Here is a 15,862-nt window from a genome sequence, read left to right on the forward strand (position 1 = left end):
ACAGAGCCATTTTGAACTGTGTGTGCACATCCAAATCAGCTGCTTTGGGACTCATGCTTTCATTCTCCCCAGGCACCCAAACCTTTGCCTTTGGGGAAGATCTTAAGGTCCCCAGGCATTCTTTAGCTTTATGGCATTTTTTTCTTCTTCCATCTGTTTGTACTTCTTGAGTTTCTGCCTGTAGCACTTTCCTTGCTGTTTGCAAACTCCTACCCCTTCTTCAAGATCTGAGATCTGCCTCGAACACCTTTTTCACACCTTCTATGTAGATATCTCTTTCATCAACTGTATTTCCATAAGGCCTTAATCAAACCTTTCTCCCCATATGGCTGCAGATATTTCTTTGTATGGCATTTTATCTATACTAGGTTTTGAATACCTGAGGCAAGGACTGCATTTTACTTGGCTCTAGATTTATCAGCATCAGCCACCAGGCCTATCATGTAATAGGTTTACAATGAAAAAGAAGTGGAATGAATGAGTGAATGAATGAGATGGTCCTCCATTTCTAAGGAAATGAGGAATATGAACTACTGTAGGGACAAGTGGCATAATACTCTAGGCAAACAACATGTTGCAGAGGGGGTCTGAATGCTATTAATAGCAAAGATAGTGCAATGTGAAGATAAATAAAATATTTCTCTGAACTGGTAACATATGATTTATTGAAAAGAGACAAGTCTGAGCCACTTGGAGGCCCCCCAAAATAAACTTTTTAATTACCCCAAGGGACCTTTGACCCTGAGAAGCCTCCTTGAGAAGCCTTCTTGATCGTTTGGCCCTGCCTGAACTAGAATGTTCCCCAAAGTTGTATATTGTAGTGTATCGTAAACGAGAGTAAGTACTCCTTGTAGAATCTTTAATGATCTTTCCAACAGGGCTTTGGAAATTATACAAAGAGCATTATGTCTTTCAATTAAACCTACTATGTGGGGTCTATCATGGGCGTGAAACTTCTATTGAATGCCTATTGTCGGAGGCTAGCATGGTTTACTTTAAGAAGTGAAATTGTGTGTTGGGTGCATTTAGTAATGCCTGTAACTCTGAAGGGAATTAGGATTGTTTGGGCAAGGCCCGGTATTGTGGCCTTAGTATATGTAGAGATGTGTGATTTTGATTTATATTTTGGGTATCTGTGAGGCAAGAAATTCTAGGTTTTGTCCTGAACAGGAAAATTTTTAAGCAGTGGCTCAAGAGTTTATAATACATGTGAAAATGGGATGACTTGTTGGCTAGGTCATCTGATACTAAGATAATTGCCTGAAATTTGGCTAAGTGTGCTGTTTTTAGGCCTCATCATTTTGAGGGACATTCTGGCTAATGGCTGGAAAACGCTAACATTCCAGTAGATAGCCAGTTATTTGTTATTTTAATAATGTGTAGCATGAGGCTGAGAGAGAGAGAGGTTTTTTTGCATCAGAAGCCCTGGAGCAACTTATGACCACCATGAGTACTCCAGGGACTTCAGGAGGCATGAAAAAGTTGCCAAAGCCTGTACAGTGAAGGAATTTTTCAATTTACTTATTTTTTTTTTAAACATTTTTTATGTTTTTATTTTAGCATATTATGGAGGTACAGATGTTTAGGTTTGAAGTCACTAACAGGAGTGCCTGTTGATTTCAATTTGTAAGTAAAATTTGTAAATGAGGAATATGTTGCCAACAGAACCCAAATGGACTAAAATATGTTAACTTATGTGACATTAATAAGAATATCAAATGAATCTCCTTGGAGGAGGATGTTATAAATGTAATGTGATACCTGTGTTCCTGGACAAAGGTGGATGTAATTGAGATCTTGTCTATAAAAATTGTATGTTTTGGAAAAACTGTTGAGGTAACCCATGTGTAGCCTGGAAAAGGTGCATTGTGTTTCTTCAGAGGTGGACGCAAATTTGTTGAAAGGTTACTGAAATAGCCACTGAACAAAACATGTTAGCCAATCTATAACAGCAAAATTTTTACCAGTTGTTGACAGAACAGAATCAATAATTCTAATAATATTGGGTATTAGGCATGGGGCCTTCACAGATGGGACCACAGTATTGTAGCCATCTATTAGGAGGCACCTTTTATTTTTTCTGGGTTTAGCAAATGAGGTTGTCAAATAGAGAAGCAGCAAGGATAATCACTCCTTTATTAATTAGGTTTTATATATTTTAGCCTCTGAAGGACATGTTTTAATTTATATTGGGCCATATTAACTATTTTGACTAGGGGGTTCATGTGGTTCCATTTTGTCAAATGTCAAAGATTTAATGTTAATTTTAATTTATTATTCATTACATTAATGTGTCTACGTGCAACTCAGAATATTGTAGGTCAGTGGGTACTGTGACTATGGGAAATTTAGGCAAGACTACAGTTAAAATGAGGCATAACTGTATTTTCTCTATTTTATATTTAGTTACCTTTTAAAGATTATAGGAGGCACAATGTTTGAAGTTAGTGGGATCCCCAGGTATAACTATAATTCAAGCCCCAGTATCAATTACCTCCATGAACTTTTGTCAATTGGTGTACTTTGGCAAAAATTAAAGTTACATTAGAACTTATGTTGTAGAGGCACAAAAGCCAATCAGCACCCTTTTCATGTTTCTGTTATGTAAGTTCAGTATATAAATTTTGGATGTTGGCTTGCATCAAATTATGGAATGCTATTTTAATTTAATTATTTGTTATATGTACATATACATAATTTATCATATATTATATTATATATTTACACAGAGTCTATTTAATTACCTTTTATTGTCTACCGCTGTATCTACAGGTTTGTTTTTAAATCAGTAAATATCCAAGATTTGTATTACGTTTGCTAGACCTGGCATTTGCTCAGTACATATAAGGTTTAAAATTCTTTTCTACTTGGGCTCATAGCTGCCTAAAGGGACAGGGTTTTTTCCCCCCGTTTTTTCCTTTTTTATTTTGTTTTAGGCTTTTAGCCACCTGCAGCCATGTTTTCAGTTTCTGTCCCTGGTAGATAAGGGGAAAAACGGGACGAGGAAGAGACCTAGTGTCTCTAGGCAGTAGCCTCTCTCTGAGAAGGCCTGATTGCAGAGTAATCAGTCCCTTCCCCCTCCCTTTTTTTTCTTAAGCAAAATCTTTTAGAATGGCTTGTATCTTAGATGGTGAAATATATATTTTTTAGTTCCTCTCCTTTTGGATATTTACTGGAAAAGCTCCTAGTGGTCCCAATGGTCCCTGTTGTAAGCAGTGACCTCCCTTTCTAGGGTGTCCCAATCAACCTTAGAGGGTCTAGGTTTTACATCCAGGAGAATAGTGACCTCAACTTTGTTATGTTCAGCTACCAGTTTCCATGGATGAGATATGTGATACTCAATCGTGTTGGGAAACAAAGAGTGGCGGCAGCAAGGGATATAGCAGAAAAGGGGTCACAGGTCCCTGGCAGCATCAACTTTTATGAGGTGCCCTGGAGGACTCTCCCAGGGAGGGGTTCTCTCAGAAGCTAAGAGGGAGGAGAGTGAATTATCATTTTTTCTCAAGTGATAGTCAAGGACACATTGAAAGGTATGGGTGGGGCAAGGCCTTTCTTTGTGGCCTTAATATATTTAGAGATGTGTGATTTTGCACCATGCCACAACCCACTGACCCCCTCAGCTTTCCAGGCTCACACTCAGCAATATACACTCAGCAAAAATCCACGATAGGCGAACTCCACTTCTGTGGCAGGGGTCCTTCTTCAAATCACACAGAGGCACACTGAGAAATAGAAAATTTACATGATATAGTTTCTCTGCATCCTGGAGAGTGATAGGGTAATCATCCCCATCTTGCTAAGATCACAGCTTGGGAAGTGGTTTCCTGGGGTGTGTTTTGGGGATTGGGGCAGGATCTGCACTTAAAGATGGAGACTCTTGGCAGCATCCAGAAGAGGAAACACAAAGCCTTGCAAAGCAGTGCACAAAAATGGCAGCAGTATAGAGAGCCTTCCCAAATGGTAGAGCACAATTGGGATAGACAATAAGTAATCCATGAGAAGGCAAAGGATATCTCCAATGGACTTTCCACTGGAGCATAGAATGATTTCCATTCCTGTCATCAATTGTGTTGTAAATGAGAGAATAAAGATCATCGTGGGGTGTTTTTTTTTTTTTTTAAATATCCAGCATTCATTTAATTTATTCATTTACCTAACAATTACTGAACAAAACTTTGGTGCTTTAACAGATGCTTTGATAGTAGTATATAAATTTTTCTAAAGCAAATTAATCCAATTTCTAGAACTAGTACTAGATCTCTGGACATTTCTGATCTCTGCAAAATTTCTTTACTATTTTTTTCTCCAAAACTATTGAGTAAATTTAGGGGTGCTTTCAGTTAAATAAAAATAGAGCATACCCAGAAATTCTGGAAAAGAAAGATATCTAATTGCTTTTTAAAAATTATTGATAAATCATTTATTCATTGAATTATTCATAAATAATTTTTAAATGTTCTATATTTTTATAAGCCATTCATGTCTTTAATGCCAGAGATCAATAGATATAATCACAGACGGTTTGTAGAACTTTAGCCATCAGTTGAATTTTTTTTTTCAGCTCATTATGGGGGTACAAAAGTTCAGGTTATATATATTGCCCATGCACCCCCATCTCCCCAAGTCTGAGCTTCAAGCGTGTCCATTCCCTAGACAGTGCACATCGCACTCATCATGGAGGTGTGCACCCATCCCCTCCCCCCACCCCCATCCCCCCCATCAGAACTTCAAGTGTGTCCATTCCCCAGGCAGTGCGCATCGCACTCATCAAGTAGGTATGCACCCATCCCTTCCCCCCAGCCCCCACCTCAGTCCAATACCCAATTGGTGTTATTCCCAAATGTGCACTTAGGTGATGATCAGGGAAAACAGTTTGCTGGTGAGTACATGTGGTGCTTATTTTTCCATTCTTAAGATACTTCACTTAATAGAATGGGTTCCAACTCTCTCCAGGAGAACCATAGAGATGCCATATCGCCGTTATTTCTTATAGCTGAGTAATAGTCCATGGTATACATATACCACATTTTGCTAATCCATTCATGAATTGATGGGCATTTGGGTTGTTTCCACATCTTTGCAATTGTGAATTGCGCTGCTATAAACATTCGGGTGCAGGTGTCTTTTTTATAGAATGACTTTTGTTCTTCTGGGTAGATGCCCAATAATGGGATTGCTGGATCAAATGGTAGGTCTACTTGAATCTGTTTAAGGTATCTCCATATTGTTTTCCACAGGGGTTGCACTAGTTTACAATCCCACCAGCAGTGTATGAGTGTTCTTGTCTCTCCACATCCACGCCAACATGTATTGTTTTGGGACTTTTTGATAAAGGCCATTCTCACTGGAGTTAAGTGATATCTCATTGTGGTTTTGATTTGCATTTCCCCAATGATTACCTGAAGCACTTCAGTTTGTCATGGGAACAATCTTCAAGAAAATGACCTGAGACCATACAAAGTTGTTATGCAAATGTTATTGAGATTACTCCCAATTTACCCTAGCAATCCAAATAAACCAAATACAGTTACTAATAATCATGATGTAGGTTATTATAAGGCCCTTATGATTTATGAGAACATGACGATCTTGAAGATAACAATTGAAAAATGGGTTGTGGTAAGCACATTAAACTAAACATTTCTTAACTTGGAGTTCAAGGAGTGTATGATACAGTAAAATCTGTGTGTTCACAAAAAGACAAACATATTGACACATCAACACAAACAACATTTAAGGTGCTATAAAGTCTTTGAAATTTATACCAGTCAGTTGAACAGACTACCTCTCTTTCTAGCTCAGGGACTGTTTAGCATATATGTCTTCAAAAGAATAACGCTTTTATCCTATTGGCTTTTATTTTGAAATAAATGTTGCCTTATATGCTCTGCAGACAAGAACAGGTCCTGGCAAAAATGAGAAGTCCCATTTCTCTCAATGGGAGAGAGAAGACCCCAGCAATGGCGTCTATCTAACCTACAATCAGATGACCCTATAGGTCACCTTGGAAAGCACTGTCAGGAGTGGGAAAAATCTGTAGGTATGATTTTGGAACAAAGGAGAAGCTGGAGTAAGGTGACATATTCATGGAACTCATCATTTATGGGAATAAGAAGCAACAGCAGGATTAAGTGGAGTACACTGAAAAGTTGTCATATGAGGAGCTGTTTGTACAATTGGAGATTTATATGTGTCTGTTCAGATCCTTTGCCCATTTTTAAATCAGGTTATTTGTTTTCTTGAGGTTTAGTTGTCTGATTTCCTTATATATTTTGGATGTTAGCCCCTTATCAGATGTATGGTTTGCAAATATTATCCCCTAATCTGTGTGTGGGGGGTGTCTCTTCGCTCTGTTAATCATAAATCTCATAGAAACAGAGAGTAGAAAGGTGGGTACCAGAGTCAGGGAGGTGGCTAGAGAAGGAGGGATAGACAAAGGGGAGATGCTGATAAAAGGGTACAAAGTTTCACTTAGACTGGAGGAATGAGTTCTAGTGATCTATTTCATTGCATGATGACCACAGTTAATAAGTTGCTAATAATTTATTGTATATTTCAGATTGCTAGAAAATAGATTTTTAATGTTCTCACCATACACAAAAAATGATATCGATGAGGTGACAAACTAGCCTAATTGAATCATTTTTTAAAAAATTTCAGAATATTGTAGGGGCACAAATGCTTTGGTTACATATATTGCCTTTGCATTGCCCGAGTCAGAGCTACAAGAGTGCCCAACCCCTAGACAGCATGCACCACACTCCTCTTCCCTCCCCCCACCTGCCAGATACCTGATGAATGTTACTTCCATATATGCATGTAAGTGTTGATCAATTAATACCAATTTAATGGTGAGTACATGTGGTGCTTGTTTTTCCATTCTTATGATACTTCACTTAGAAAAATGGGCTCCCCAGCTTGATCCAGGATAATATAAGAGGTATTAGCTTTATACAACGTATACATAGATCAAAACATCCCATTATATGGAAACCTTGTATCCATTTAAAAAAATTATCACATTATACCCCATAAATATATACAATTATTATTTGTCAATTAAATATAAATTAATAAAAATGAGAAGTAAACCAAATATAAACACAGAGAAAATGAAGATACTTTGAAATTATTCATATCTTGATATTTATAGAAATAACTGGTGTTATGAAAATTTATTTTTGTTTATAGTGCCGTTTATTTAAAAAATCATCATTCTCTGGTTTTAAAAAACAAATAAAAATACATATATATATATGTATATATGTGTACACACATATATAATTTATTTGTAAGCATTTATTTATATATGCTGTATATAATTATATATTTTATACTATATAATACATAATTGTAAGGGGTGTGTGTGTGTGTATATATATATTCTGGATAAATAGCAATAAAAATTCTTCAAACCATTGAGAAAATGGGCCAGATTGATTGTAAAATTCCTCTAAATTATATAGTATGTAGTGTTGTGAAACCTGACACTGTTTTCCAGATCATTTAAAACTGTATATTTCAGAATCCAAACCAGAGTGTCCAATCTCAGGTTTTACCTAATGATTTATTCCCTCCTGTACTTTTGCTGCAATTAAAGCCACATTTGCACAACAGTTTCAGCAAAGGAGAGAATTCTTTATTTTGTCTCAACATTAATTAGAGTCAAATTTATTTAACAAGTTAATTTAGTTTTGGTTCTTTGGAAATACAGTCCCTTATTTTCACTTGGAACGTGGCCGTTGATGGTAAATGTAAAACAAAAAATGCCAGGGTCATGGACTATTTGCTTTGACAGATGTTTTCTTGGAATTAAACTTTTTCTTCATAGATGCACAGAAATAAAATGAAGATGATCAGCATTTATGATGTTACCATCGTGGTAAGATTATTTTCATTTTTGTTATTGGTCATGTTAGCTATGTTTAATAATAGAGATATTAAGATAATGTGGCTTCAAAAGTTTTCAAAATGCTAATATATTCTAATTTATAAGATTATCAGTTTTCTGTATTTTCCAGTGATATGAACAGGAAGTTACAGAATATATATAAAGGGAAGCTCGGAACCATGCCATCCAACTTCATCACCACTTGATCCTCATCCTTTTCAAAGGTAAGGATTTTATAACCAGTTGTTTTCCTGAAACTTAGTTTTCCACTAGAATCAAAACATACCAAAGTTAATCTGAATGCAATATTTCGTAGAGGTTGTAAACATGCAGAACCTTCACACAGCTGACCGAAAGTATTTTGCTTGAAAATTATATAATGGCTAGAAAAGATGACATGTAAAGGAAAGCCAAAGTTGTAACCTGACCACTTCCAGGAGTATTTTCCGTCCTTGATAATCCTTTTACCACATCTCATGCTGTATCCTTCAAGTTCTATTTCATTAATGTCTTGAGGCCCAATCTCCCCGTATTGTTGTGCCCTAAGCAAGGTAAACCATTGTTGCTTGTAAACAGATGATAACCATTCTGAAGGTATTAGAGTATCTTCTTCAATAACTCTCGTGGAGGCGAGGTCACAGATAATATGCTGAAATCTCAATTTTTTAAACACTGGCTGAAATGTTATGCCGTCTTTTGTTTCAAGAAAGGAAGTGTTACCAACGCATTCTCTGTGCTTGGAAAACCAGCTGTTTGCATTAACTAAAAGCTGTTTCATTGAGCCTTTCCAAGCTGGGTTAAGACGAAGGAACATCCACTCTTTAAGTGTGGTATATACATCCATTTCCTTTTGCATTACTAGTAAATTGGAAGAAGAGATGAGCAGATTCATTAGATCTATACTTAGTTTTTTGTAAAGTTCAACACTTGGGTGTGTCATCAAATTGTGAAGAAGCCATTCAAAGCACCTTCTCTTTACAGAATCTAACCCATAGGTTTCTGCTGCTGCATAATAACCACATACAGTTTTCACATTAATTGTTTTTTTCATGGTCTCATCACATTGCTGAATTAAGTCCTCTACCTGAAGCAGGTGTGCTGTTGCCAAAACTCCTGGAACTTGAAGGGGCTCCATTAAGACATTTTCATCCCTGTACAATGAACCTAGTACAAAATGCAAGGATTGTACATCTATATTCTGGTCATTAATATCCAGTTCGATAATATCTTTGTGAGATTCTTCCCAAGAACCTCTGAACATATTAGCAAAGTAGCCTGATTGACATAAAAATATTTTGTGTAAACACCATACTTTCCCCAGAGCCCGGATTTTAATGTCACTGGTTTCCCCATTCAAAAATAAAGTTTGGTAAGCATACTTGGATATGATCTTAACTTTTTTCCCGTTGCTTGTGCTGAGGACTTGCTGTAGATTCTCTGCCTGGTCTAGAGACCTGTGGCTGTCATATTTTGGCCCCAAGCAGGGCCCACTACTCTGCTTGCGCTTGCGACTGACAGATACGTTACTGGGGCCCGCCTGGGCTTCAGGCTGCTGAGCATCTGCTATGACTGGTTCCCTGTGTCGCAGGATCCGACTGCTTAAAGGCCCCATAGATGAAGGCTTCCAGAACTCCTAGAGGAGACTGTTGCAGAGGCTTCCCTACCATGGCATTGCTGTGACCTGCCACCACTGCCTAGGCCTTAATCTCGCTGAGACCTTTTAGCCACAGTTCCAAACGTCACAGAGGCGGTCCAGCATTCTTCATTGTTCGCCCCTCCCCTCATGCCCTGGGGCCCCACCCCCTGCCTAGAGTCCCTTTCCACTTGGCTTGGGCCCTTTCCCCAGGGGCGCAACCTTTGGGTTTTCCTTAAGAATGTTTTCTATAAAGCAGCAGTCCACAAACTTTGGCACCAGGGACCGGTTTCATGAAAGACAGTTTTTCCACGGGGGATGGGGGGAGCTCAGACTGTGATGCCAGCTATGGAGAGTGGCTGTAAATACAGATGAAGCTTCCTTTGCCTGCTGTTCACCTCCTGCTGTGCGCAGCACCCCTCTTCTTAAGTTTCATGGAATATAATTTTTGCAATTTTTCCATGGACGGGGCCGGTGGAGGGGGGACCGGGAGGGTGGGGGCCGGGACCGGGGGCACAGGTGGAGTGGGAAAACTCTCTGGCCTGGTCCCTAACAGGCTGCCTACCTATACTGATCTGTGGTCTTCAGGCTGGAGACTGCAGCTATTAAGGAAATGACTAGGTCAAAGGCTTTTTGATCAGAGCAGTAAGATTGTACACATTCACACTCCTACTGTTGGGCGTATGAGAGAACACTCTTTTGTCAATTGTCAGAGGTACTGAATATAATCATTTGCCAACAACTTTTACCAATATAAACAGCAAACAGTGGCTCCTCATTATTTTATTATTCATGTTTGATTACTAAAAAAAGAAATATTTATTTCATATAGATACACAGACATTTCAAAATTTTCTGGTGAGCAACGGCTTCGTATTCTTTGCCTATATCTGTATAGGTTTATATATTTCTGCATATGATTGCTAAAAGCTCCTTATAACATAAAACTATTTAGTCAATGTCTGTCTCATATATAGCTTTTTTGTTGTTACGTTTTTCTTTCAGTTATTTTCATTTACCAGTTAAGTTTTTATGGGATTCCTTGCTGTAAGGACATTGTAATTATTTTTTTTTTTTTAGTTTAAAGATTTTTTATTTCAAAATACTATGGGGGTACAAATGTTTTTGGTTACATGGACTGCTTTTGTAATACATGAGTCAGGGGGATAAGTGTGTCCATCACCCAAATAGTGTTCATTACACCCATTAGGCAGGTTTTCGCCCATCTCCTCCTTCAAGATGCTGTAGTTCTTAAAACGCCAAATAAGAATTTTCAATTATGGATTTTTGCATCTCTGCTTAGAAACGCTTCCTTTATTCCACTATGATCTGTACTCACCATCAGATAGGTATTAACTGATCAACACGTATGTGCACACATAGTAGTAACATTCATCGGATGTTGGGCAGGTGGGAGGGGAGAGGAAGGGATGGTTATATTCACACCTACTGGGTGCATTGTGCACCATCTGGGGGCTGGACATGCTTGAAGCTCTTACTCAGGTGGGGCAAAAACAATATATGTCACCTAAACATTTGTACCCCTGTAATATGCTGAAATAAAAATAAATTTAAAAAAGAAAGACTTCCTTAATCTGAAATCAAATAAATATTTTTCTATGTTTCTTTGCTGAGCATTTATGGTGTTATTTAACTATTATTTTAAAAAATATACATATTAAAATTGTAATGCATTTGGAAATTATCATAATTTGAAGTGATAGAGCATTATACAAAATAGTATGAACAGAAAAATATACACATATATGTAGATGCATGCATAGAGAAAATACTGAAAGTAATAGAGAGAGTCTACCATAAGTTGTCTTTGTATATTATCATTATGGGCAGTGCCAGAAAGGAAGCCCAGGCAAAACTGGTTACATGACGTTCCATCCTCCTTAGCTGGAGTTTGCGTGGGTATTATTTTCCCTTTACCTGCTGTAAGATCCTTTACTTCTTTACAAAGCAGGAAAATCCTGCCCCTTTCCAAAAGTGTAGGAGTAATATGCATGAACAAAGACAATGAATGTCCAAGATTTTTTTTTTTTTTTAAACATTAAGCCTCTGTCAAAAATGTATTTCTTATTTTAGGGTACAGGATTAAAGGACAAGATGATACTTACAAGTAAAGAAAATTTACAAGAAAAAACTTGACAAAGTTTTTCAATAAAAGTAGCGTAACATTCAAACTTGACTTAAAACATAACAAAAGAAACAAGATTGCAAACAAAAATGTTTATGGATTTTCCAAACATAAATAAATGAAATAGTGTTTAAGCAGTAGGGCTCATGCTGATGGCTAGCAGGAAGTAACAGAGTGTAATCTACTTGGAAAAAAATCTTTAATGTACAAATAACAAGCCCAAATTAGGGACTGCAGCAATTTAATCATTACCGCCATTTTTCTTACTTCCAAAATAAAGCCTTGATTAAATCATTCATTCCCTATATTATTCATACCTTTACTTCAGAGATTGAGGAACTATATACAACAAATGAATTTATTTTCACCATAGGGATAACATATTGTACCTCTCTGCCAATGTTACTTGAAAACCTTCCATGTCAAAACAATTTGACAGCAGATATAAACAATTAAATAAATATGCAATGATCTTTCATTACAGTCCTTTAAAGACGCATGTTAATTCATGCTGTTAACCGTAGGATCACAGTGCATAGAATCCAAATATAAACAGCTGGGGTGACTTTCAAAGTAATGTTGGACCCCTCACTTTATTTATAATCCCACTATAACCGATAAATTCATTTCATAGGCCCTATCATGCATGAATCGTTGAGTGGCAGGAGTTAATGAAAACTTTTCCTATTACAACGTCCATTGCCGGCAATGAACGTCCCAAAACCGCCAAGGAAGTCATTGTTATTGCACAATACATGAGGACCTGGAACTTTTCCGAAAGCTTAAAAAAATAAAAATTAAAAATGGAATTATATTTGACATTTCCTGACACCTGCATTAATACTGTATGACTAATAAAAGCATGTCAGTTGCCTGGACTGAACCAGCGATCAACATGCGCCCAGAATGCACACGAGTAAAAATGCAGTAAAAGGAAGTAGTCTTCATTGCCTATAGGTCACTTCCAGTCAAAGGTTAAAGTTCAAAGACTGAATGATCAAAGTGCTCATTTTCTCAGTAGGACTATCTTCTGCTAGGAGGATGATAACAGTGGCATCAACAAGTATCATCATGATACCACCATTTTGTTTTCTTTGGATTCTTGTTACATGTTCGCACATAAAAAGAATTATCTGGTGGTCGTCTCTTTTCTTTGCAGCTGGAAAGCATGCTAATAATGCTAAGACAAACTGACTGGACTGAGAGCGCTGGGGACCAGTCTTCTGTTAGAATGGATAAACAGATATGACCATTGCTATAAACATGAGGATGAACAGGAATATTTTCACCAGTAAACATGACCTGAGGAGAGTCAAAAGGATATCGACTACTAAACTTAAATAGAAGTTGAAATTTTTCCCCTTCATATAAGGTACCTGGTGCACCTTCCATGTCTACAATCCACTGTGTAATTGAATTTTGAACACTCTTTTCATTTAAAGTCATCCCAGGAGGTGGGTCATTTTGCAAAGCCAACAGTTCCTTTTGTAGTCGTTTCTGCATTGACGCCATGATGGAACCCAAGATTATTTTTATTGAATGATTTTTGCCTGTTTTATTCACTGTCAGAATCCCAGGAACAAAAACAACATCTGCTAAATGCTCATTAAATATTTGTAAAATCAATGAGCATGTATTTTGTCCCAATTATTAAATGTTATTGGTTTTGGTATTTGTTTTCTGTAATTTTTTTTAATTAATAGTTTTAACAGACAAATCATAATTGTATTAATTTATAAGGTACAATGTGATGCTTTGATGTATATATGCAATGTGGGATGATTAAATTAAGCTAATTAACATATCCAGCACCTCATATAACATTTTTTGTAGTGATACATTTGAAATTTACTTTTCTTATTTCACAGTATTATGGGGGTACATATGTGTTAGTTACATAAATAGTTTTGCAATGCCTGAGTCAGAGCTACAAGCATGCCCATCCCCCAGACAGCATACACACCATTGGTTAGGTGTGAATTTACACATTCCCTCCTCCCCCTGCCCACCTGGCCAACATCCCTATGAATGTTACTTCCCATATGTGCACATAAGTGTTTACCAATTAATATCAATTTAATGGTGAGTTCATATGGTGTTTGTTTTTCTATTCTTGTAATACTTCACTTAGAACAATGGGCTCCAGCACCATCCAGGACAATATAGTAGATAGTTCATTATTTTTTGATGGCTGAGTAGTATTCCATGGTATACATATAACACATTTTATTAATCCACTCATGCATTAATGGGCACTTGGGTTGTTTCCATATCTTTGCAATTGTGAATTGTGCTGCTATAAACATTCAATTGAAGATGTCTTTATTATAGAATGTCTGTTTTTCCTTTTGGTAGATGCCCACCAGTGGGATTGTTACATCAAATGGTAGTTCTACTTTTAGTTGTTTGAGGTATCTCCATACTACTTTTTTTTCTCTTTCTTTCTCTCTCTCTTTCTTTCTTTCTTTCTTTCTTTCTTTCTTTCTTTCTTTCTTTCTTTCTTTCTTTCTTTCTTGTCTCACTCTCTTTGCCCGAGCTAGAGTGCTGTGGCATCAGCCTAGCTCACAGCAACCTCAAACTCCTGGCCTCAAGCAAGCCTTCTGCCTCAGCCTCCCAAGTAGCTCGGACTACAGGCATGCACCACCATGCCCGAATAATTTTTTCTATATATTTTTAGTTTTCCAGCTAATTTCTTTCTATTTTTAGTAGATACAGGGTCTCACTCTTGCTCAGGCTGGTCTTGAACTCCTGAGCTCAAATGATCCTCCTGCCTTGGCATCCAAGAGTGCTAGGATTACAGGCGTGAGCCACTGTGCCTGGCCCTCCATACTTCTTTAAATAGAAGTTGTACTAGTTTGCAGTCCCACCTGCAGTGTATGAGTGTTCCTATCTCTCCACATCCATGCCAACATTTGTTTTATTTTCTCTTTTTTTATTACAGCATATTACAAGGGAACAAATGTTTAGGTTACATATATTGCCTTTGCCCCACCTGAGTCAGCGCTACAAGAGTGTCCATCCACAGATAGTGTGCACCACGCCCATTAGGTGTGAATTTACCCATCCCCTCTTCCCCCTCCCAGCTGCCTGATAGCTGATGAATGTTACTATTATATGTAACATAAGTGTTGATAAATTAATACCAATTTGATGGTAAATACATATGGTGTTTGTTTTTCCATTCTTGTGATACTTCACTTAGTAAATTGGGCTCCAGTTCTATCCAGGATAATACAAGAGGTGCTAGATCACCAGTGTTTTTTGCAGCTGAGTAGTACTCCATGGTATACATATAACACATTTTATTAATCCACTCATGCATTAATGGGCACTTGGGTTGTTTCAATATCTTTGCAATTGTGAATTGTGCTGCTATAAACATTCGAGTGAAGATATCTTTTTTACAGACTGTCTTTTTTTCCATTGGATAGATATCCACTAGTGGGATTGCGGCTTTAAATGATAGTTCTACTTTTAGTTGTTTGAGATATGTCGAGGTTATACTAGTTTGCAGTCCCCCCAGCAGTATATGAGTGTTCCTATATCTCTGCATCCACACCAACATTTATTGTTTGGGGAAATTTTGATAAAAGCCATTCTCACTGGAGTTAACTGATGTTCCATTGTGGGGTTTTTTTTTTTTTTTTTTTGAGACAGAGTCTCACTCTGTTGCCCAGGCTAGAGTGAGTGCCGTGGCGTCAGCCTAGCTCACAGCAACCTCAAACTCCTGGGCTCAAGCGATCCTACTGCCTCAGCCTCCCGAGTAGCTGGGACTACAGGCATGCGCCACCATGCCCGGCTAATTTTTTCTATATATATTTTTAGCTGTCCATATAATTTCTTTCTATTTTTAGTAGAGATGGGGTCTCGCTCTTGCTCAGGCTGGTCTCGAACTCCTGAGCTCAAACGATCCGCCTACCTCGGCCTCCCAGAGTGCTAGGATTACAGGCGTGAGCCACCGCGCCCGGCCCATTGTGGTTTTGATTTGCATTTCCCTGATGAGTAGAGATGTTGAGCATTTTTTCCTGTTTGTTGACCATTATTCTGTCTTCTTTAGTAAAGTTTCTGTTCATGTTCTTTGATCATTTTTAATGGGATTTTTCTTGCTGATTTTCCTGAGTTCTATATAGATACTAGTTATCAGCCTATTATCAAATGTATAGCATGCAAATATTTTGTCCCATTCTGTTGT

At 37.5% G+C, this 15,862-nt stretch overlaps 1 protein-coding gene across 1 annotated transcript; it reads right to left on the reverse strand.

Annotated features, from left to right (window-relative positions):
- Nucleotides 1-11,999: 11,999 nt before the first annotated feature.
- LOC138378226 (ubiquitin-conjugating enzyme E2 W) lies at nt 12,000-13,191 on the reverse strand. The gene has a single exon (XM_069463563.1). It carries the CDS (start codon nt 13,180-13,182, stop codon nt 12,727-12,729), a length of 456 nt encoding a protein of 151 aa, XP_069319664.1. The 5' UTR covers nt 13,183-13,191; the 3' UTR covers nt 12,000-12,726.
- Nucleotides 13,192-15,862: the final 2,671 nt, after the last annotated feature.

This window comes from Eulemur rufifrons, chromosome 30 (assembly GCF_041146395.1).
Source record: "Eulemur rufifrons isolate Redbay chromosome 30, OSU_ERuf_1, whole genome shotgun sequence".
NCBI lineage: Eukaryota > Metazoa > Chordata > Mammalia > Primates > Lemuridae > Eulemur > Eulemur rufifrons.

Bases quoted from the DNA above. Each gene is read 5' to 3' on its own strand.
- LOC138378226 (XM_069463563.1), bottom strand. From the start codon at position 13,182: ATGGCGTCAATGCAGAAACGACTACAAAAGGAACTGTTGGCTTTGCAA.